At 36.3% G+C, this 25,063-nt stretch overlaps 1 protein-coding gene across 13 annotated transcripts in view; it reads left to right on the forward strand.

The window, feature by feature from the left end:
• Qtman (queuosine-tRNA mannosyltransferase) overlaps positions 1 to 25,063 on the forward strand; it is a 384,758-nt gene that overhangs the window by 179,153 nt on the left and 180,542 nt on the right. For all 13 annotated transcript variants that reach the window (XM_029469981.2, XM_085834933.1, XM_085834937.1 and 10 more), the window contains 2 exons: positions 11,777 to 11,944; positions 16,233 to 16,406. In XM_029469981.2, coding sequence (XP_029325841.1) covers positions 11,777 to 11,944; positions 16,233 to 16,406 — 342 coding nt within the window. The remainder of the gene's footprint in view (positions 1 to 11,776; positions 11,945 to 16,232; positions 16,407 to 25,063) is intronic.

The raw sequence follows: 25,063 nt of genomic DNA on the forward strand, positions 1-25,063 counted from the left end.
AAAAAAAAAAAAAAACCCAGGCTGAGCAAGCCATGAGGACCAATAAGTAAGCAGCATCCCACCATAGCCTGTGAATCAGCTCCTACCTCCAAATTCTTATCTTGTTTGAGTTCTTACCCATCGAAGATGAATTGTTTGGAAATGTAAGCAAAAGCTCTTTCCTCCACAAGTTGATGTTGTGTTTCATCACAGCAATAGTAACGGAACTGAGAGAGGACATTACTATATTGTTGCTCTTTAAAAGAATGCAGACTACATTATTTTCAAATACTTTTCATTGTCACATGCCGCAGTAATTTTGTTTTTCCCTACTGCTACTTAAAATATTATTATATATTATATGTTTAATAATGAAGTTATCTTTTTAATAAGAAAATTTATAAATGCCTGTTAAATTACCTATACCTTAGAGAGAAGATTAATTATGTATAAGGATTACTGACTTTGGGACATTTTATAAGAATTCTATTTCATAACACCATATATAATTGCATTCTTTACTCAAGAAATAAGTAGAAATTATCTTAGTTTAAGTAATTTAAAAGGCAATATACATTTTCTACTAAAAGTTTTATTGTTAATACTTTATATTTTTAGCTTGCCTATTTTTATTTGTGCAGGTATAAATGTTTTAACTGTGTGTATATTTGTGCATCACGTTCATGTGCGTTGCCTATGGAGGCAGAGGAGTGTGTCAGATCCTCTTGGACTGGAGTGAACAGCCTAGTAGGTGCTGGAAATAGACCCTGAGTCTTCTGTAAGAGCAGCCAGTGCTCTTAACTGCTGAGCCATCTCTCCAGCCCAAATACTGTGCAAATTGTAAAATATAATGTAAAATAACTTGATAAACTATTTTAATATTAACTATGAAAATCCATAAACCCAAGACGTATAAATATATAACCTTCCTATAGTCTTTCTATGCTCCTTGTTGAATAACATTATAATGTATATTTATAATTTGTCCTTTGGTAAGTTTTCATTTTATTTTGTGTGTGTGAGCACTTTTACATGCTCAGAGTACAGCGTGTAAATTCTGTTCTTTCATTCCACCACATGAGTCCCAGGGATCAAACTTGGGTCATTGTACTGCCTAGTTTTGTGTCAACTTGACACAGGCTGGAGTTATCACAGAGAAAGGAGTTTCAGTTTGGGAAATGCCTCCACGAGATCCAGCTGTAAGGCATTTTCTCTATTAGTGATCAAGGGGGGAGGTCCCCTTGTGGGTGGTGCCATCTCTGGGATGGTAGTCTTGGTCCTATAAGAGAGCAGCCAGGGGAAGCAAGCCAGTAAAGAACATCCCTCCCTGGCCTCTGCATCAGCTCCTGCTTCCTGACCTGCTTGAGTTCCAGTCCTGACTTCCTTGGTGATGAACAGCAGTATGGAAGTATAAGCCGAATAAACCCTTTCCTCCCCAACTTGCTTTTTGGTCATGATGTTTTGTCCAGGAATAGAAATCCTGACTAAGACAGTCATCTAACTTGGTTGCAATCTAGATTGTCTGCCTGCCTGCCTGCCTGCCTGCCTGCCTGCCTGCCTGCCTGCTTGTCTATCATTTATTTATCTCTCCATCCATCAATTCATCAGTCTGTCTACCTGACTGCCTGCCTACCTGTCTGTCTATCTTCTTTATGAGAGATGTACACTATAGCCCCAACTAAGCTCTGAAGCCATATCAGTTTTCCTGGCTGGTCTGGAAACCACAGTAGTTCTCATAACTCAGCCTTCCAAGTGCCATCATAACCCATTTCTTAATATCAGGATTGAATCCCATGATGAGCATAGAATACTAGCTATCTGTTTTTCATAAATCCACATCTAACATTCTAGGCTTACTTTATAATGTATGCATATACATCAATCTTGAATAGGAAACAGTTTTATCTTTTTAATGTATTCTGTCCCTTCTTCCACATCTTGTTTCTTATTTTCTTTTGTTGGATATACTCAGGCCCACTGATGCCCCTACCTACTGGGTAGGGCTCATACATTACCGGAGCCAGTTTTCAAACCCATTTGTTGGTAATTTTTGGAGTTGACTTTATCTGTTTGAGTTCCTGATTCCTTTCAGTTGAACATAATTCCTCATCCTTTAAATTAGAGGGGTTAACCCTAGTCTTTTTCTTCTTGTCTCTCTTCACCTTCTATTCCCAGTTGTAACTGTCTCATCCAAATTTTTGTTTTTACTCTTTTCTCCCAGAATTCCCTTGCTTTGTTCTGTAGACCCTTTCTTTTTTTTTTTTTTAGATATAACTTTTTTAAATATATTTTATTATGTATTTTCCTCAATTACATTTCCAATGCTATCCCAAAAGTCTCCCATACCCTCCCCCCTCTCCCCCATTTCCCTACCCACCCATTCCCATTTTTTTTTTTTTTTTTTTGCCCTGGCGTTCCCCTGTACTGGGGCATATAAAGTTTGTGTGTCCAATGGGCCTCTCTTTCCAGTGATGGCTGACTAGGCCATCTTTTGATACATATGCAGCTAGAGTCAGGAGCTCCGGGGTACTGGTTAGTTCATAATGTTGTACCACCTATAGGGTTGCAGGTCCCTTTAGCTCCTTGGGTACTTTCTCCAGCTCCTCCATTGGGAGCCCTGTGATCCATCCACTAGCTGACTGTGAGCATCCACTTCTGTGTTTGCTAGGCCCCGGCATAGTCTCACAAGAGACAGCTATATCAGGGTCCTATCAGCACAATCTTGTTAGTGTATGCAATGGTGTCAGCGTTTGGAAGCTGATTATGGGATTGATCCCTGTGTATGGCAGTCTCTAGATGGTCCATCCTTTCGTCACAGCTCCAATCTTTGTTCTGTAGACCCTTTCTATGGGCTTGGCACCTCTTTTCTTCTCACCAGTTTAATTTTGCACATTGCTTGTGAAGTTTAGTGTATGATACATGTAAAGAATTGTCAAGGCCACTTCCTAAATTCTGAGTGAAGCTTGTTCTTGAACTTTTACCTTATGTTTCAAGCTTTATTCACTGATTGACCTAGCATCCTATTTAAGTTGCATTCTTTGAAATCAGTATCTTTCTTGGCCATTTTTCATGTCACATATATCTTCCGGTACTGTCTCTGTTGGTGTATATTTTTCCCTGGGAGCATGTATCTGCTTGTCTTTCTGTTTTCCTTTTGTCTGTCTTGAGAGGGTATTATGATATGAAAGAAATCAGGACCCAAATAGATAAAGTCAACTCCAACTCATACCAACCAACAGGCTTGGAAACAATGGCTCAGGTGATGTGTGAGCCCTAGCCAGTTTTTTTTTTTCCTTGAAAATTCTGTGTAAAACTGAGAATGAAAGAGGAATTAGAATTAATGTAACTACTTCCTTTTAATTTAATTCACAGACTTTTCTTAGATTAATACAAATCTTTTATTCGAATGAACAGTTTGTCACTCAAATCTAAAGGAACAACCATCTGTGACATGTCCATACATCTTTGTTCTCTGAAGACTCGTTTCAGTAAACACTGTATGTAGGTTTAATTTCATATAACATGAGTCCAGTAATACAGACTAGATTAAAAGTAGAGCGGCATATATAGAATTTATGGTGAGTATTCCTTGAGTTATTTATTCCAATTACTGTTGAATTTTAACAACTTACTTGGTCCTTTCATCACCTAATAATTGGCATATGATTTTCTTTATATATTACATCATATTAATTTGAAGGCATTGCCACAATAAAATCTGCTGTAGTTACTTTTACTATTAACTTGAGCTATATTTTGATACTTTCTTATTATCCAATTGGACTAAAATTTTTAAATTTACAAATTATTTAAAAGAGGAGAGAATGTAGCCATGACTACTCTTCTTAAAGAACCACAGGTCCCTCTCAATCCTAGGCACAGTTAGCTCCTCCCGCCCCCAGACAGTCATATAAATGTCCCTGTCTCTAATATGCTAGGAAAAAAAAAAAAACTCCTGTTACTAAAATATCACCTTTACCATTTACCTTTCTATCCCTATTTTCAGGATCCACTGTTGCTGTGGGAAATTGGAAAAGGGCACTTTCAAGGAGGGGTTGTGATTCCCCTCTAATCCCCAACTGAACAAATGTCTTTGTGGCACTTGTCTTTGGAAAGCTCCCCTCTCACTGTCCTTTGTCTGTGGACTTTCCTGTGTTTGCACAATATTTAAGTAATTGTGTAAATGCAGTTAACTTCTTCCCCCACATCATTTAATCTCCCTTTGTCTGCTGCTGCATATTATGGAGCCACATTTATATTGGGGTTCAGCTGCACAGTGAATAATTGGTCAGTGACAGTAATGCAATTTCCCTTTATAATTTGTGTTATTCTATGTTATATGTGAATGAAGGAAAAGTGGCTCCACCATCTCTTCAGTATTTGCAGTTTGGGGATCATTTTGATAACCTTGTAGGAATATGTGTTGGTTGAAGTATTTTAGTTATTTAAATTTATAACAAAGTTAAAATATAGTTGAAAGAAATTGCCTTCTAATCACAAGCTGATATATGTATAAAAAGTTAGATTAATTCCTAAGTGGATGTCTTTTCTCTCCTTGATTTTTACATTAATCTTTGAAGGTAAATTTATGTTTGTCTCTAGTCTTCTTTATTTTGTGTTATTTCTGTACTCTCTCAAATCCACTTTGTCTCATCTAAAATTGTCTAATCTTCTACTTTAATGTTATTGCTCATTCAGTCTTCATTTTAAAAGCCAGAGATGCAAAACTCCACCCTATATTAATGTAATTTTACAGTTAAGATTTTATGTCATAAAAGTATAGACATTTAAAGTTACAGTTCCCAGAAGAATCTTATTTCAGTCACATTGTATAAACTGATATTAAAGCTGAAATGTATCATCATTACAATAATGCAAAATACTTATACATGCATGAGGACACAGTTATAGTTGTTTAGGGAACCATAATTTTACATTTTCTGACTTTCTTGCACATATAGTTTCAGCCATAATTTTAACTTAGTGCATTTTCTTCATCCACTCTAAGGTAATGTATTTGTTGCTATGTTATCTTAAATATAAGTTTTTGTTGGCCTCATTTTTTTACCTTCTGTATGTCTATAAACCTGTACTCAGATTTGCTATCTCTACAAAGAAAATATTCTGTTCAAAAGTAGTTTTATTTTCATGTATGGTGATATTCTCTCTGCAAACCCTTTCCCCACATATACACACACGCGCACGCGCGCACACACACACACACACACACACACACACACAGGCACTCACACATACAAACAGAGCCTCACACACTTATATTTACATTCTGGCACATTATAGAAGCAGGTATCATATGACTACCTGCTGTTGAAAGTGTTGATGATACTGAATTATTTATTCTATCTTTCTCTACACTATCCAAAATCGTTTTGGGTACTTTGACACATTTTGGTCTCTTCCATATGGATACTTCATGGTGGCAGGGTTGCCAGATGCTCAGGTTTTGTAACCGTCTTAATTTTTCAAGGAGAATTCTTGGGGAGATTCTAGCTTTGTTACTGATTCTTAGGAGTAGTAAAGTACAAACATTTATTTGAAAGTATTTTTTCAAAGCAACGAATTAGTATGAAAAGTTACTAGACTGTCCCACTGGAGTCTATGGGCTTTGGGGACTTACTGAAGGAGGACTTTATCACTCAAATTCCTGGTGTCTTACTTAAAATTTGTAACAGTAGTATTATTTATCAATTTTGGGATAAACAAATTTGGGTATCTTTCACAATTTGAAATATCTAAGATTTGCTGTCCCATAGTTCAGCCACTTATTTATATGTCAGTTTCCAAATAGCAAAGAGCAGCATGTCAATATAGTTTATTCCTTTTCCTTATTAACTGCACAGACTCATATACTATGTATATGTGTGCATATGTGCATATGGTCACATATGCTATACATAAATATGCTCATGTATTCTAAATATTTATCCAATTAATAGTAACTAGACATGCATTATCCAAGAGATTTTTTTTTGTCCTTTATTTGGGTGGGTACACACTTCCATCCTCCTAATTTTCTGTCACTTTTAGCTGTTAGTGAACAAGGAACTATCTTTCAGTGCCTATTTCAAGAAATTCTTTTTTATGCCAAAATTTGGTTTCCCCTTTTTGCTTCTTATATGACATTCCTCATACTTGCTTATAATTGGGGACTGTATGTATATATGTTTAAAAGATAGAAATAGTCCATCTAACTTAAGCAGGAAATCTTCTTGTCTTTGCTGTGTGTGGATATTCTGACATGGCTGAGATGTCACATGGTTTGATTGCCATTGTGTGGCACGTGACACATGGCTGTCAATCATGTGATCCTTCAGTGAAGTCATTGAAAGATTAATTTGAGAGATAGGTATATATTTGTAGAGTCTTTTAATAGTTTTACTCATGTTTACGTATAGTGTGTTCACATTTTGTTAGACAGAAACCAAGGAAGTATTTGTAAGCTGTTTATTGACTGAATAGAAGTTATTTTCCCCCCATGTATAAATAACTACATTCAGAGTTGAAGTTGTTTGTAAGGTTGGAGTTAGGCAACCAGACTTAAAAACCTTTGTCTCTGCATTATCCTGGCCTCACCTTTAGCTGGTGGACTTCAAGCAGCCTACTGCATTTTGCACTGTCATTTGGTATGGATGTATTGAGTAGGATACTGAGCTCTTCCTTGCTGTGATATATTTGGTGACTTTGATGTATACTGTGATGTAATAGATTGGAAGAGAAGAAATGTGTCTAAAGTTAGCATGTAATGTACATTGTGCTGAATGACTTTCATGCTTCGTTTAGGTGTTTCTGATACTAGTGTGTATTGTTTTCACCCCCCAGACCTATGTAACTGTTAGTGAATTTACAGACAAAACACAGGTCAATCATTGGGGTTATTGAAAACCAAATAAAATAATAGATTTTTTTTTTGTAAAATTTAAATAGGTGTACAGACTCTTTTCATTTCCAGTTTATTCTATTTGATCTTGCCAAAACTGGCTTTTGATTAGTTCGTCCCTCTGACATATACTGAGAAATTGAAATTACAACTTTCTCATGAAGGATTCAGGAAATCAATGTTTATAAAAAGGTTTGTCTTTGAAGTAACTATGTAAATGGTCACAGTCCTGGAACTTATACCCTCATCTTTATCTTTTGGAAACAATGGACTACATTAGTAAACATTTTTTTCTCTAACATCTCCTGAGTATTTACTATGTACAGTATACTTCATGGCTTTGACATTTGTAGTAATTGTCCAGTGATATCATTGGAATCAAAGTGGTAAGCAAAATAAAATCAATAGTACTAAATTATTTATGGAAGGTCCCTTTTCAAATGGTGTACACCAATTTTAGAGACCTAGAAGAAATACCTTAGATTTAGCAAAACAAAGTAGCAGTAGTAATAATCCAAGGGCAGTGATAATGTCCATGAAAACAGCAAAAAAAAAGTAACAATCAAGTGATTAAAAAATGTAATAAAGTATTCCAGAAAACATGCTTGGAGCCTGGAAAGGTGAACCAGCAGTTAGCAGTGATTTCTGCTCTTCCTGAGGACCTGGGTTGGTTTCTAGCACTAATATTGGGCATCTTACAATGACCTATAAATCTAGCACCCATGGTCCCATGCTGTTCTGGCCTCTGTTGGGCATCTGCACTTGTGTGCTTGTGTGCATACACAAAACTTAAAGCAACAACAAAAAACCCACTTTAAAACAAAAAGGCAAATGTTCATAAGTAATGAAAAAATAGGATTTTAAGATCTATTATAGAATGAATCTTTACATAGTATCTTAGTTTGGGCTGTATAGTTGTAGTAGAAGTGATTCACAAAAAAATAGAGCCACTATTTTGTTCCATTTTTGCTTATCCCTGCAAAACTGTAGAAATAGCTTAGTTAATATGTATGGAAGCAATTTTATTGTTGTTGTTTTGAGTACTTTAATTTCCACTGTGAAACAAATTTCAGGCCTAAATGGTGAAGTTTCATGGAAGCTGCTGTGTATGTTCTTCTCCATTCCTCATTGTCTCAGGCATGTATAGCTTTTCAAGCTATCTTAGCTACACAGAATGATAGTGTGCTGGCCGTACTGATCAGTGTTCCCTTAGATGTGTGTCCATGGAAATGACACCAGTAGTGTTATGACACAACTTGTATTAACTTGGAGCTCCAGTCTTCTAACTTTATAGTGTTTTGAAGTGAACACCAGAGATTCTCGAGTGGAATGAACTAAAGGGCAAAGACCATGCCAATATAAAATACTATGTTGCTGTTAAAGAATAGTCATCAACAAAGATGACTTGATTACAAGATGATTTGAATTACAAATATTTCACATATTAATTATTGTAGTTTATGGAGCTAAAATATTATATGAAGTGTTCCCAGAACACTCCGTAAGATGGATGTCTTTGAATGTTAATTGACTGATTTTTTTTTAAGACCGACAATCACAAATCCCCAAAGATGACAGAAATTATTATTATGTTATTATACGTTCTTTATCTTTATACCAAGTTGACACCCAACTTTCCCCATGAGTTGCTTTCCTTTGGATTGCATCTTGAATACTTGATACATTAGAATGATAAAGTAGAAAATAGTACCTGAAATGTCATTAGGAACTCTAAGAAGAAAGTAATGGGTTCAATGAAATTGACATCAAATAAGACTTCCTAGAATTGTGTTGGGTTTTGAAGTATAATGGGGCATGGCTGTTTCCAAACCTCGTTTAATCATGAGAATAATGATTCCATTGAACATTTTGAACAAAAAAATCAATTAGTTTTTTATTATAAAAATAATCTTAATTTTTGGTAAAATATGTAAATAAGAAACTATAAGTGTAGTGTAACTAGGGAAACCTTAGCAGGTGTTAGACACTAGAATATGAAAGATACTTGCTCTAGTTAAAGATATTATGATGTTCCTGTTAATAGAATGAACTGAAAAATCATACTTTAGAAATGATTTCTGTATATGAAGGGTCAATTTCTTGCTGTGCTGTCTAGGCTACTCAAAGTGACTATGTAGCTCATGCTGTCCTCCAACTTGAAGTCATGCCTGTCTCTGAATGCTGGGATTACAATTATGCAGCACTATGCATGTCTAGAAGGACTTTTTAAGGTAGTCAAACAACATACTATTAAGAGCTAAAAGCATAAACTAAAACTCTGCAAGTTTTCTATACTTAATGGCAAACGGAAAAGAAGGAAACAGCCAAATCATTTTCCTACTTAAAATCTTTAAGTCTCTTCTTGCTGTTCTGTCCATAACAATAGAAGGCTGTGTTTGTGTCTTTCAAAGGCTCATGTACTTTTTCAGTTTCATCCTTCTTCAGACTGAGCTGTCCTGCATTGTCCTTGGTTGCTGTTCAGATCTTGAGCTAGTTCTTTCCTCATACTTTCTTCCTTTACTTTCTAGTGTCCACCTACCACTGAGTATAGAATCTTGCAAATTAAAAAAAAAATGTAGGTGTGTGATATGTGCTGGAGGATGTTTTGCTTGGTGACATAATAGGTGACTTATACTTTATAATTTAGTATTTAAGACAGTTTTTGCTTTGGCTATGTCTTTTTAATCACCAGGAGTGGGGGGAAAACTCACTTGTCCCATTCCATACATTGTCCCATTCCAGAATAGATCAGTGTGAGATAATGAATATGAACTTAGAAACTAGATTTTCAACATGCAAGTCAACAAGAGACTGTTTAGGAAAGTTAGCTAGGCATGCAGTTACGTGTAGGTGCCATGTGTAAAGGAGTGTTAGATGGCCCATTTACATAGTACAGCCAATGACCAAATATAGCCATTCAACTCAGTTATTTCAAATCAGTTTTACTTGTTAAGCACTCATCACTGTATATGGCTGCTCCTGTGGTGACAGTGAGTTCTCGCTCTTCTCAGTGATGAAGAACAGTACTGTATATCCATGCTATTTGCATCTAAAAGGTCATGCTCATATGTCTACAGTGCTTAGGTGAATTTCAGCATCTTTATACATTAGACAGAGTGGCAAGTGTATGGCTTTTATTCAAACTGAGCAGAAAAGAATAAATTTCATTACAAGAATGAAACAAAAAAGCATGTATATAAATACGATTTCAAATTTCCAGATTGAAGTTAATGGGCTCATGATATCGAGTCATTTTGGTTAAACAATTACAATAGCAACTTATTTGTAGTTGGGCGAAGTGGTAAGCTAATATTGTAGCTGTTAATTTGAGTTTGGTAGACGCTTTAAATACAGGTTTCTTTTACAGAGATAAAAGTTCCGATTTACAGCTCTTTGGTGATGTAAAAACAGCTGAATGCGGTAGTAGCACTGTAATAAGTACAAATGCAGCTTACACAGTGATTGTACTATGTCATATTTATGAACCATTGTCCAACTACTTTCTCTAGGCATGATGTTAATTTAAAAATATTAAGCATAAAACCTTGTGAGCTCTTCCTTCTGAGATAAACTGCTCAATGTACCTTATAGTCAAGCAGTAGCTGTCAAAACTTACCTTGTCCTTACGGCTTTTGTTCTCACCTTATGTCCTTTTCCTGCCATGTCCCACTAAGGACGATAATATACATCTTCGGAGGGTTTATTGCTTCAATAGTACCTCAGTCAGGATGAGCCTTGGAATCTGAGCGTTAGCTCCTGACTGAATGATGCCTTTCACTGGGTAATTTTCAACTTAAAAAAATTGGTTGTTTGAATCAAAGTAAAAAGTTTCTGGGTATTTTTGTTATTTATGGGGTTGTTGTTGTTACTTGTGGTTTTTGTTACAAGTATGATTGTAGAGAAAACTCAGTGTTGTGCATCTGGACTTTTTAGTGCTACTCTAAAAGGGTTATCTGTATGTTCTCACCTGTCCAAGTGTTGCCCCTTTTCTCCTTTTCTCTATACTTATGTCTGTGGTACATCATCAGCTCATCAGGGGCCATTTGCCATGAATCTAAATCTCTTCATATTCCTTTTATGTTGGTTCCTCTTATGCTGTGTGTCTGACTCCAGGAGATGCACTTTTCATCCTCCTGGGCTGTCTTGATCAACGTTTCTGTTCTTCTCAGCTTCCCTCTATTACACAGTAGACATTTCAGTAAATGGAGAGAGAGAGCAAAGTGGTTTGATTTATTTTTAAATGTGGATAGACAAATGTCCAGTTTTTTTCCACAGTCAACCTTTTATCATTATTTATTTGATTTATATAAAGGGTTTTACATATTTAGTACCAGTCATTATGAGTCAATAATAGAGAACAATATTTTTATTAGGCTAGGGATTATAGCATACTTTAGAGAGGAATTGAAAAAACATGCCAAGAAAAGAGACCACACTAGTAAGTAAACTGCGTGAATCAAAAAGGGTTTTGTCAAGACATGAACATGCACACATTTGCTTTTATACTGAATTTCAGTAGTTGGTTGCATAAAGAAGTCAAGTTATAATGAAACTGTGGCAAAAGTATTCCCCAACCAGCCTTATCTCTGTTCCTTTTATCTCAGATAGAACATTTTTTTGATTTTCCAGTAAAATCCAGCCAATATTTTTCTTCTTCTTCCTGTCCCTCAGAAACGGAGCTAAGCTGACACCAATGCAATCAGACTTTTATAATTCTTAACAGTTACTTTTTAGAAGATCAGCACTGTGTGAGACTGCTTCTGCATGGTACAATATAGCAAGTATTTGTCTGTCTCTATAGAGATACATGTCTCTTGGGGTAGAAAGAGGAAGGAGGAGAGGAATCAAAGCATGCCCCATGAAGCATGTTTAGAAAATAAACCTTTATCTCTTCCCTAGGACCCTCTTTGCAAGCTCTGTACTCAACCTGACTGAACTGGCTGCCCTTCGGCCTGATCTGGGAAAACTGAAAAAGATCTTGTACTTTCATGAAAACCAGTTGGTATATCCTGTCAAGAAATATCAGGAGAGAGATTTTCAATATGGATACAACCAAATTCTCTCGTGGTAGGTATTGATCATGGGAAACTTAATATTTGCCATCTTTTATCCCATTTTCTCAACACAGATTTTTAGGGGTGGGGGATGCATATACACAGGCCAGAAGAAAGCTATGGGGACCTCTTCCTTTGATATTTATGGAGAGACTCCATAAGTCTGGGGCTTCTGCTTTAATTTGCTCTACTTGAAACCAGCAAGTCTCAAAGTTCCTTATCTGTTTGCCTTCCTAGGAGCTGAGCTTATAGGTAGGTACAGATGCCTGGCTTGCTCTGTGGCTGCTTGTGTCCTCACGATTTTGAAGCAGTTTCATTTTACTGATAAGCTGTTTTTCCAGTCCCCTTCTTTTCCTTTTCAGATGATTAATTTGTAATTATGGAGATCATTATAAATTTAGGAAACTATTAAGACAGGTATCGGTGCTTAAAGGGTTTTTTTTTTTTTATAATATGTATGTTGATGGAAGATTTATAATATTACTGCTGCTCTTTTATAAAAAAAATTTAAACATAATATTTTTATTGATTATTTGAGAATTTCACACAATGTACCATGATTACCTTTATACCTATTCTTCCAAGCTGTGCCCCGGACCCTGTGGCCTGTCCCCCAAAAAAGATCTGGAAAAAAAAATAAGTTCAGTTTGTGTTGTCTAAATAGTCAATGGAGCAGGGACAAGCTCCTGGTGGCCAGACCCTTACAGAAAGCGAGCCTCCCTCTGCCCGCCCCTGCTAGTAGCGATCTGTTGTGGAGAGCTACATTTCATCATCCTTAGCACATTTTTTTCCCAACATGATATTTTTTATTGATTCTTTGGAGATTTCACATTTTATAGCCCCGCCACATTTACTTCCCAGTCCTTCCCTGTCCACACCCTCTGCCCTTTTGACCTCCCCCACTGCCCACCCCCCCCCATTTTATTTTGTGATATTTGTATACTCCCTGGATCATGGTCTAACTCTCAGTGCCCTACCCCTTGAATAGAGCTGAGTGCTTCCTCTTTCACACTTCTGCTGCAAGCCATTTATTATGGACAATGATATTTTAATGCATCCTATCATAGTTTGTAAGAGTTCACTCTATGGTGACTTCCTGTTTAGGCTGTTAGTAGTAGCTTCATTAGTAGCTGTTAGCTGCAGATATTCATAATGTGTTTGAACAGTCCTTGCTAATCTGTTTCTTAGTTTAGTTGACATAGAAAAACAGCTATATGGTACTAATTTTGTTTTGAGCAGTTTGTAAATGTTTTCCTACAGTCATTTTTACAAGCTGCTTCAATTGTGAGGGAGCAGGGCTATCAAAAGAGTAGAAGTGCTGCCGTGAAATGTCTCATAAAAAGCACCCATCTTGAAATTCATAATAAATTAAAATACTTCATTTTATCTTAAGGTGGCAGTCGGAAAATATGTTTTACAAATGAAAATGAGAGGCTGAGAAATGGCTCAGTGATTGTGAGAACTGATGGCTGTTCCATAGGACACAGGTTCAATTCCCATCATTTTCAAGGCATCTCACACCTATCTGTAACTCAGTTCCAGGGCTCTGACAACCTTACACAGACATACATGTAGGCAAAACACTGATGAACATAAAATAAAAATAACCTATTTTTAAAAATTAAAATGAAATTGCCTTGTAGTTTATCAATATGTAAACCATTGGTCTTGATTTTGTGGTTATTGAATTAGTACCATATTTTCTTTCAGATACTATGTTTTTATTATCCTGAGAAACCATGAGGGAAGAATTAGGTAGTTTTTCCTTTATGGGTGGCCTTAAACTTAATGGAAGTTACACCCACTTGTATCAGAAAAGAAATATGTGGAAAAAGTATATTTCTGTAATCCAATGTGAATCTTTACCAGCATAGACTAGATACTTTAGAATAATAGTAGTTGGCTTAGATGTTTGTTGTGGGCAAACATTAAATTAAAAAAATTAGACTCTGCCTCTTTCTCCTTTACAGATATTCTTTCCTCATAAGGATAGAGACCTAAACTGTGCATATGATTTTTCAGCATTTCTCCTTTCAAGAATATAAGTTGATAGGCAAGTTTGCAGAGAAATAGCTGTACTACATCATCATTTGGCTTTGTAATAGGAAGAAAAATATGTCTCAGCTGTCCAGAGACGAAATAAGAATGTCAGAGAGCAGTCCAACTCCAGGGTTTTTGAGAAGTATGGTTTCTTCTTCCAATGTTTCTTCCATGTTCCTGCTGACTTCTGTGTTCCTTGGCACTGACAGAGTTCTTTCTGGACCGTGTGACAGTTAAGGGTTTTGAAGATTACTGACATAAGCCGTCACCTTAAACAGAAGTTTCACAAACTCTGACTTATGAGCACATGCTATAACTGTATATTATGACCCGTTGCTCACAACTGCAATATTTGACATATGGTACAAACAGACTAGATATAATGTTCTTCAGCTTTTAGTATATTATTGTATTTGCTTCCTTTATCACTTAGTTTTGTGTCAGCACTTCATTCCTTTGTAGTATGTATCTTGTTGTTGCCTCTGTTCTCCAAATTTTCTCAAGGTAGGGGCTCAAAAAAAAAAATCCAGCCAAGTCAATTTTTTGCATAGGAATGGTAAATCAATGGGTCTTCTGATAGTTTTGTTTCGTTGTCTACTAATGATAGCAAACTCTCCTTCCTTGGTAATTATGGTGTAAATTAAGCTAAGGGTTAACATGGCATTCATGTTTTATCTATAAGCTCTTCATATTATGATGAACTTTTATAATCTAGTAGACATGCATTTTTTTCAGTCTTATTGTTATATTTATTTTAGGATGAAATAAAGGTATTTGTTTTTTCATGTCTTCCTTCTTATTGACTTCAGTTGCTGTTGATAGATAAAATGATCAAAAGCAACCTAGGATGGAAACAGTTTATCTCCTCTTATAAGTCATAGTACAACATTCAATTCAGTGAATTCAGAGAAAGACCTCCAACTTGAAGTAGAAACTAAGAAACACTGGCTTGTTCACAGGCTCCCATTTACACAGCCCAGTCCCACCTACCTGGGGATGGCACCACCCATAGTGGGCTTCAATCTCCCAATATCAATTAGTAATCAAGAACATGGCACAGAAACAGTGCACATGGCCTAATCTGATGAAGGCAGTTCTTCAATTCACGTTCCCTTTTTTTAGGTGTGTCAAGTTGACATGTAGGTGTACCAAGATAAGCCATCATAGACATTTTTAAGAACCAAATCTTATTAAATTAATTTTTTCACGTTATACTTTGAGGTTTATTTAGCTACCCATTGCTACCTTTGGTGTTCAGACAGTATGTAGTAGACATTAAGAAAATTACTTGTATTTTTATATTATCTAAAACCTGGGTTAACAATATATTTCATATTTTAAAAAATTATTGACAAGAGACAGATTGTCTAAATCATCGATACTACATTTCTTTTTTTTTTTAAGATTTATTTATTTATTATATGTAAGTACACTGTAGCTGTCTTCAGACACTCCAGAAGAGGGCGCCAGATCTCGTTACGGATGGTTGTGAGCCACCATGTGGTTGCTGGGATTTGAACTCTGGACCTTCGGAAGAACAGTCGGGTGCTCTTACCCACTGAGCCATCTCACCAGCCCGATACTACATTTCTTTTGTTTAGTTCTAAAGAGCAACAGTTGTGGTCGTTTATACTTTTTAAATAATAAATCCTAATAATGTGGATATCTAGATCTATTGCACTAATTATTTTTCTACATTCATGACTGTCCTAAACAGCATAAAAGTGAAATTAATTACTATCACCCCATGTAGTACTAGAACTCAAAACCATAAATTTCTTAAGCAAAAGCTAAAACATGCAATGGACTTTAACTAAATCGTATTCAGGGTATCATGATTCCATAGGAAAAGCCTCAATGACCTTCCCCAGAGCCAGTGAGGAAGTCAGAAACCTTCTATCCTCTGTCGTAGGGTACACAGAGACATTGTTGGGCTAGCTGTGCTTGGTACTGATAATGTAGGAAGTTTATGGCATTTGGGGAGGTAGACATTACTTTCAAGTGTTATGTGATTTCATTCAATTTCCCTCTGGCCTGCCTTACTTAAGCCATTAACCCAACCTTTTATGATAGGACACTATGAACTGAATATGTTCACTATGAATATGAACACTATATTTCTGTTAGTTGCGCTTCATATATATTAACGTTAGATGCTCTTTGCAAACCTCAAGTATAGAAAAAAGTCTAGGTAGTATGCAGAGGTCTTGGGATTATCAAATAATTCACAATGAATTTGCAATCGTCTTTTCTCTTTACAGTTTGGTGGCTGATGTTGTGGTATTCAATTCCAGTTTTAATATGGAATCATTTCTTACTTCTATTGGAAAATTCCTGAAGCTGATTCCTGATCACAGGCCTAAGGATCTGGAAAGCATTATCAGACCCAAGTGTCAAGTTATTTATTTTCCCATCAGATTTCCTGATGTGAGCAGGTCAGTGTGTTTGAGTGTGTTTTTCATACTTTATCATAAATCAAGTGTGTTGCCAGCTTTGACTTTTCAGTGTAAGTATAATTAATTAGATAATTGAATTCTCTCCATAATGTGATTTATATAAATTTTTGACAATCATGTATCCACCCTATCAGTGAGTCATTACTCCAGATACTTCTTTCTTTCTTTCTTTCTTTCTTTCTTTCTTTCTTTCTTTCTTTCTTTCTTTCTTTCTTTCTTTCTTTCCTTACTCTTAGTTCTTTACCCAACCAGGGGCCTTTGGATTGTAGCACTTATTGTTTTATTTCCCTTTTGTTTGGTTGTTATGTTGAGGAAGTAATTGTGAAGCACATTTCTTAAGCTTTGCTTTCAGTGTTGGTCCACTATTTTTAATGCTTAACAGTAACTCCTTTAAGTAAATCAGCGTTAAGTCTAATTTTTGTTGGCCTTGGTTTCCCATTTGAGTTTCTTAGACTTCCTCATTTTCACAGTATATGTTACCATATTGGTTACCTAAGCCTTCCACATTGTGCTGCAGAAGCACTAACAATTATTTGTTTTCTGATACTGATACTTTTGCAACCCTTGTTTGGAGACTCACTGTAGTGGGAAATATTAAAAAAAAAAAAATTGCTAGGTTGTTCCTGCACTAAGCCCAGCACCAATGGGCCACCTCAGTCCTGACGCCAGCCCACTGGGCTACTCTCTATCTTGCCTCACAATGCCCTATCGATCACTATGTTTCCAGCTCTGGTTTGCTTGTCCCTAGAGCTGCTAGTTCTTTCTCAGCTGTAAACCCCTGTAGTTGACAGTCTCACATTCCAGTAACCAAATAGAACTGCCAACCTTGCAGTTAGATATCACAATACCCAGTAATCCAGTAAAATCAAAACTCTTAAAGCTTATAGTTAACCAGTCAGATTCATATATCAATACATTCTCAATACACATGATGCCTGCACAATAATATCAAGCCAATTAAAAATGGTACAAGCTGCCCACCTAGATTAGACAAATTATCCCAACATTCTAACCTTTATGATGTCATAACTACTTGTGGTTGGCTAAAGCCATGCTGGTTCACATCTACCTCCATCTTGTCCTTCCCTTTCTCCCGACATGCTCTCTAACTCTTAGCTCTGCCTCCTTTTTCCCTGTCCAATCAACAGGCCTCCTGCTGCCATAATATTTTAGTGTGATTGGACAAGGAAAATCCTGTCACAACTCACCTGCTATTAGTGAATGATATTTTGCTAACGGAAAATTCTGAAATAAATAAAAGTCTAGACAAAACAAAAACATGCAAACATATAAGCCCATAGAGTATGGTTGATATATTCAATACCGCTGCATTGGTGAAGACCGATTTTCTCTTTCTCAGCAGGTTATCTATTAGAAATAGCTTCTTAGTAAGGAGTAGGACTTTGTGTCCTCTCGGTAAATGCTAGGATTCTATTCTGGTTTGAACTTGTGTGCATTCACAATTCCTGGAGTCCATGTGTATATCAACTATGTTGTGTCTGGAAGATATTATTTACTTGAAGTCATCCACCAACTCTTGTTCTTTTTCTCTTTTTTCTTCAAACATCCCCAAGTCTTGAGTGGAAGGGCTAGAGAAAGACATTCTATTTAGGACTGAGTACTTTGCAGCCTCTTACTCTCTGCACATTGTTTAGTTATGGGTTGCTTTTAATTACCATCTCCTATAAGAAGTAGAATCTGTGATGAGGGCTGATGATGGACTGATCAGTGGGTGTCATTACTGTGTTCTTTCTATAGGATAATGTGGTATGTTTTAGTCTAGGACCCATGACCTTCCTAGTGTCAGATTCTTGACCTCTTAAATTCAATAAAATTGTGTTGATGACTGCTGCAACATTTGTGCTACCATTGCACCAGTATCTTTTGTAGGCAGGAGGTGGCATAGGTGCAGGCTTTGTCACTGCGTTATATTGATGGTTCCATTTTCCTCCTCCTGTAGCATGCAGAGAACCTTTCAGCACCATGAATGATAGTTGGGGTGAAACTTCTAGATCAGCACCTGTTTGATTTTTGTTTTTGGTTTTGGGTTTTAATGTTGTATGGTATAATAAGTAAAGCGTGTTTTCAGTAATAGGACTTACTGTCAGGTTGTACATGGTAACCAAAAGCCTTCATCAGTACCTTGTAGTGCTTGTTTGTTTGATTGATTGGCTCCTTTGATTGATGCATGAGGATTTGGTGAGGTGAGTGGTGGTGGGGTGGGTGGACAGTCTCTCCCTTTAGCCAAAAACTCAACAAGGTATAATTCATTTCCACTATTGGGGCTTTTGCTTAGTAGCATAAGTTGGGGACATTGTTGTCCTGTTTATATGGTGACTCCTTTTAAATCCTTTCATGTATGTTTATATTTTATTTAGGTAGTGTCTTAAGTGGCAGGCTTCCATAAGGCTCTTGGAATAGCCAGGTTAGTTGGCCCTTCTCAAATTACCTCTTTACCCTGTCCTCTCATGGCCTGCCCCATTTAATCTTTGTATTCTAATTTCCCCCTTATCTCTTTATCCATACTATATTCTATTTTCCTTTCCTTGGAAATCCTCTCATCTCACCTGGGTCCTCAATAGGCACCTAACTTCCTGTAATTCAGATTGTGGCATACATTATATCTAAATGTAAGAGAAAGTATACAATATTTGTTTCTTTCAATGTGGGTTAGCTCACTCTGGATTATTTTTCTGGTTCCATCTATTGACCTTCAAATTTCATCATTTTGTTTTTCTTAACTTCTAAATAATACATAATTATGAAAATGTACCACACTTTCATTATTCATTCATCAGTTGATGGATATTTAAGATGTTCACAGTTTCTGGCTATTATTAGTAGTATTGAATAGAGCAGAAAGAAACATGGTTGAGCAAGTACCCTTCAAGTAAGATGTAGAGTTCATCATGTATTTCTAGAGTGGTATAGCTTTTTAAGTAACCTTCACACTTATTTCCATATTGGTTATACCAGTGTGTGTTTCCACTAACAATGAATTAAGATTCTCTTCCCTGTCTCCTTGCCAGCATATGTTGACGTTTATATTATTGACCTTGACCATTCTTGCTAAGGTAAAATGAAACCTCAGAGTACTTTGAATTTACATTTCCCTGAAAGCTAAGCAAGGATTTTGAACATTTTTATAAGTGTTCAACCATTTGTCTTTCATCTTTTGAGAACTTTCTTGTCAGTTGTTTACCCAACTCTAAAATTGAGGATTTTGGTTTCTTGATTTTCGTTTTTATTGGTTCTTTGTATATTCTACTGCTAACACTGTCAGGTGTACAGTTGGTAAAGACTTTTATTCCATTCTGTAGGGTGCCTCCATGTTTGAGTGATTATGTCCTTTACCTTACAGAATCAGTTTCAGGGAGCTCCATTTCTTAATTGTTAGTCTTAAAGCCTGTGCTATTATTGTCTTCTTCTGAAAGCCCTTTCCTATGCCAATGAGTTTAGTCTGGTTCCTCCCGTTTTCTTCTCTTAAGTTCAGGTTTCCTCATCATATACTAAGGTCCCTGATTCATTTTGTGTTCAGTTCTGTACATGGTAATAGATAATGATATTTTTAGCCTTCTGTAACCACTACCTAGTTTGAGTAGCACCATTTGTTAAAAATGCTGTCTTTTATCCACTGTATATTTTTGGCTTCTTTGTCAGGAAAGCAGGTGTATGCAGATATGTGAACTTATGTCTGTGTATTGTCTGTTTTTATACAAATACCATGCTAGGTTTTTGTTTGTTTGTTTTAAATAACTTATACCTCTGTAATACAACTTAAAATCTGGAATGGTGATGCCTCTAGCCATTTGTTTATATTAGAAATTGCTCTACTAATCCTGGAATTTTTGTTTGCATATAATGATTAAGATGTTATTGTTAGTGAAAAATTGTACCGTAAATTTGATGGAGATTTCATTGTATCTGTAAATTGCTTTTGGTAGGTTAGTATTTGCTCCTGCCTGTAGAACAACATAACAGAGCACATCTGAGGTGGTGTACATGCCTGCAGGCCTCTATACATTACAGTATTAATTCTACCACTAGGTGACTATGGTAAATATTTGTTTGTTTTTTAATTTTTGAACTTGTTTATGATTAATTCATTTTATCCTTTAGTCTGATTATTTCTTCCTTTCTACTTTCCTAAGGTATTATTATTATAGAGCTTTCTATTGTAATATTAAATTATTAATATAAAATCTTGCCAGTTTCTTTATCATAGGCATTTAGTAGTATGAATATGCATCTTAAAACTGCCTCCATTGTGTCCCATACATTGAGGTATGCTGTGATTTCATTTTCATCCAATTCTAAAAAGGTTTTAATTTTCTTCTTTATTTCTGTCATTCAGTAGTGATGTGTTCATTTTCCATTTGTGTACTTTCTGCCATTTCTTTTATGGCTGATATCCATCATTACTGCATGATGGTCAGATAGAATGCAATATGCTTTTCAATTTCTCTTTATCTGATGTTTGCTCTGTGTCCAAATTTAGTATTATTCTTTTAAAATTTTTTATTTAATTTAATTTTTTTTTACCTAATTACTTTACATCCCACTCACTGTCTCTTTCCCAGTCACCTCTTCCCTATCTCCTCTTCCCCTTCTCCCCACCCCCCTTCCCCTTTTCCTCTGAGCAGGTGAGGGCCCCTTGGATATTCCCCAATTCTGGCACATGAAGTCCCTGTGAGGCTAGGTGCATCCTCGCCCACTGAGGCCAGGCAGGGTAGCACAGCTTGAATAACATATCTCATGTATTGACAATAGCCTTTGGGATAGCCCCTGGTCTAGTTGTTCGGAACCCCCATGAAGACCAAGCTGCACATCTGCTATATAATGGTGGGGAGGCCTAGGTCCAACCCCTGCATGTTCTCTGGTTGGTGGTTCAGTATCTGAGAGCCCTAAGGTTGCAGGTTGCACTTCCTCTTAGAGTCCCTTTCCCTTTTGGGGTCCAAGATCCTTCTTCCTAGTCTTCTATAAGACTCTCCAAGCTCCATACCACCAGATGTCTCTGTCTGAGTCAGTTGGTGAGTCAGGCCTCTCGGAGGACAGCCATGTTAGACTCCTTTCTGCAAGCATCACAGAATATAATTGATAGCATCAGTGATTAGTGCTTGCCCATGGGATGTGTCTCAAGTTGGGCTGGTTATTGTTTATCTGTTCCCTCAGACTTTGCATTGCTGAATTTCTTGTAGACAGGATAAATTTTGGGTGGGTTGGTATCTTTATCGCTGTTCATGAGTTCCTGTCTGGCTACAGGAGGTGGCCTCTTCAGCTTCCATATCCCCACTGCTGCGAGTTACAGTTAAAGTCACCCCCATTGATTCTTGTGCACCTACCTTATTTTACATCTTGGGCACCTCCTGGAGATGGCCTCCTGTTGTGGGTTAGCCTGATATTGTTTTAGTCTGATGTTAATTCTATTTCCTTAAGAGGGCTTCCCCTAATGAGCAGTACATCACATACTCAGGTGATCTCATATGAACCTTCTCCCTATTTTAACTGGTCAATAAAGGCTAGAGCCTGTAATTGGGCAGTGGAGGGGAAAGGTGGGACTGGAGGTTCAAGAGTGGGGGTAGGTAGAGAGAGGAAAGAGGATGAGAGGGGAAAGAGAGAGGAAGGAGGAAGAGGAGCAGGAAGCTACTTTGGATCAGAACCGCATGGCTAGGAGAAATCACAAGTAACAAGTGGTCTTATTACTGAGGAAAAAGTTAGTATAGTGTTAGATCTGCCTAATATAGGCATATAGCATATAATTGCAATAACAATGTTGTACATTTACACAGTGGAATACAATTCAGCTTTTAAGAATGATGACATCATGAGATTTTCAGGCAAATGAATGGAACTTGAAAATATCCTGAGTAAGGTAACTGAGACCCAAATTGATATGCATGGTATGTACCTACTAATAAGTGGATCTTACCCCCAAAATTCAGAATACCCATGATACAACTCACAGACCATATGAAGCTTAACAAGAATGAAGGCTAAGGAGTGGGAAACTGCTAAATAAATGATTAAGGAATATTATGACCAAGATAACATGTGAGCAAGTCTTTAGCCCCCAGTGTTATTGAACTTTTTAAAAACAGTAATTTGCCTTATATTATTCAAACTTATATTGTAAAAGTCACTATTTGAATAAGCAAAAATCATCTTAATGCCTGCAGTTTTAAAAAGGTATTATTTTATAAAGATGTTGAAAAATATTTAGCAGTTCCAGTGGCAAAATATCTGACATTACTAAAAAGAACAGGTGTTGAAATTTTATATTTTTTTCCCTATAGAGATGGCGTTTAGTGAATTTAAATAAAATTAAAACAGAAGATGCAATTGTATCATTAATATATATTAAAGACAACTGATGATAATATGTGAACATACTATATAATGTAATACTGTATTACTATATAATGTAATAATGTAATGTATATATTAATCAGAGAAGAGGGAAAAGCATATTTTAATAAAATAAGTGATGGTTGAGTATAACATTGCTATTTGTTAAAATTCTGAACTTACCTATCTATCAGGTGGTATTTTAGCAATATTGGGCTGTTGACATTTGTTGCTGCCTTTTGCTCTTCTCAACCCTCTCCTGGTCAATTCATATAAGCTAGACTGCTAAAGAGAAAGAGTTTCCTAGAAAGTATTTCATAGAAGGTAATAAACACTTGAGAGTGGTGAAGCTATTAAATGTTTGGCCACATATACATGTATCTGATTCTTGACTCACATATATTAGCCTAGAACTAGTGCCATTGGAATGAACATGATCCTAGGTTCTTTAGGAGTTAGGATTACATTTACCTAGTCTCATAGGGACAATATAGTGATTGATTGAAGTAATCTATATATTCCAAGAGCTTAGGGAACTACCTGGAATATAACACATCTGTCAATTCATCATTATTTCATCATTAACTCTTTTACCCTGTTAACTTAACCACTGGCACATCTTCCTCCACCTGAATATAGAGACTTATCTCCAGCCACTACCTTGCTACAGTCAACACATGGAAACATATTCCATCAAGAGTTCAGTTTAATAATAATATGGAAGAAAGTTTACTGATTTTTGTTACTTTTGCTCAAACAATTCTTTGACTAGAGTTTGCTGTCTATTGATTGAGCCAGCTTTTCACTTTTTTTTCCTGTCCATTTTTTTTTTATTTCATTATCCAACTTAATGGCAATAGTCAGTGATTATATTTACTTTTATCTTAGATTTCATTATCATCAATTTGATATGTTGTTAGTTGTCTGAAAGCCTCGAATGAAGAATTGCTGATATCAGATTGACTTGTGGATGTATATTAGGATTGTGTTGATTGCTAATTGATGTAGGGGGACCTGACCCATTGTGTGTATCATTATCTCTAGAAAGGTGGTTCTGAATAAAGAAAGGTAAGTATGAACCTGGGAACAGAGAGTGAGCCAGCATTCCTCCTGGGTGCGTCTCTCCAGGTTTCTGCCTTGAGCTCCTGCCCTAATTTTGCTAAGTGATGGACTGTGATGTGCAAAATGAAACATACCCTTTCCTTCCTTAATTTGCTTTTTGTCATGGTATTTGTCACAGAAACAGAGATGAAACCAGAACAACTGTTTTACACATGAGCTCAAATCTTGTAATTATTTGCTCCATGTTCTTCTGTTGGCAAACCCTTCAATCTGACTATAAACATGTATTTTCTTTTGTCTACACTCAGCAGACTAAAAAATGATTGCATAAAAAGAGCCCATCCATCCTTTTTCAAAAGCTTTTAATCCATACATCTAGTCATAGCATACTTCTTTCGTATGGAATGACAATACATGTCCTTCAAACTTTGTTTTGAAGCCTTCAATAGTAAATAGTCTGTCTTCATTTTCAGCAGATGATTTAAACATACAAATAATCTTGTTCTCCACACCTCTTGCTATTAGGAATAAGTCCACTTTATTTTGGTGTAATTCTCCATCTTTACTTCTTTCGTAGAATCCTTCTGGCTCATATACTGAAGGACAATTCTGGCATTTTATTTGTTGTGCATTAAGCGGTGGTGAGTAGAGGGTATGATGGGGCTAATGTAGCCCAGGCTGACCTCACACTTACTTTGTAGCTAAGGATGACCTTGAGCTCCGATCCCCCTCCTCCTTGCATTTGTTTTACAGTTCTGGAACAGGTAACTGGAAGTCATTATCTTAGTTTTCTTCTATGTGAATCATTCTGGTTTTCTTTTCTTACATAAAAAACAAACAAACAAACAGACACCCTTCTTTTTTTTCTTTTTGCTACTACCTTTTCTTTTCCTTAGTAACAAAACATCTCAAATAGTAGTTTATACTGGACATGTCCACTTTGATTTCTAGTGGTCTCTAAAACTCTGTGGTATCTTGAATCATGACCCTCAGTGAGATTCATTCTTCTCATTCCTGCAGTGGTTCCTTAGTCCTCATCTTCCTTAATAGCAGGCCTTGACACAGGATGACCCATTCATCAGTTGATTTCTAGGCACAGTTTTTCCCATTTGCACACACTGCTGTTTCTCAGAATCCTTCTGTGGTCCCTCCTTCTGACTTTCAAAGTTGACTGCTATTGTTTCTCATATACATAAGTGTTAGGTGAATTAAGGATGAAAGATTGAAAT

This window comes from Mus caroli, unplaced genomic scaffold (assembly GCF_978045245.1).
Source record: "Mus caroli unplaced genomic scaffold, Mus_caroli_1 scaffold_2, whole genome shotgun sequence".
Classification (NCBI taxonomy): Eukaryota; Metazoa; Chordata; class Mammalia; order Rodentia; family Muridae; genus Mus; species Mus caroli.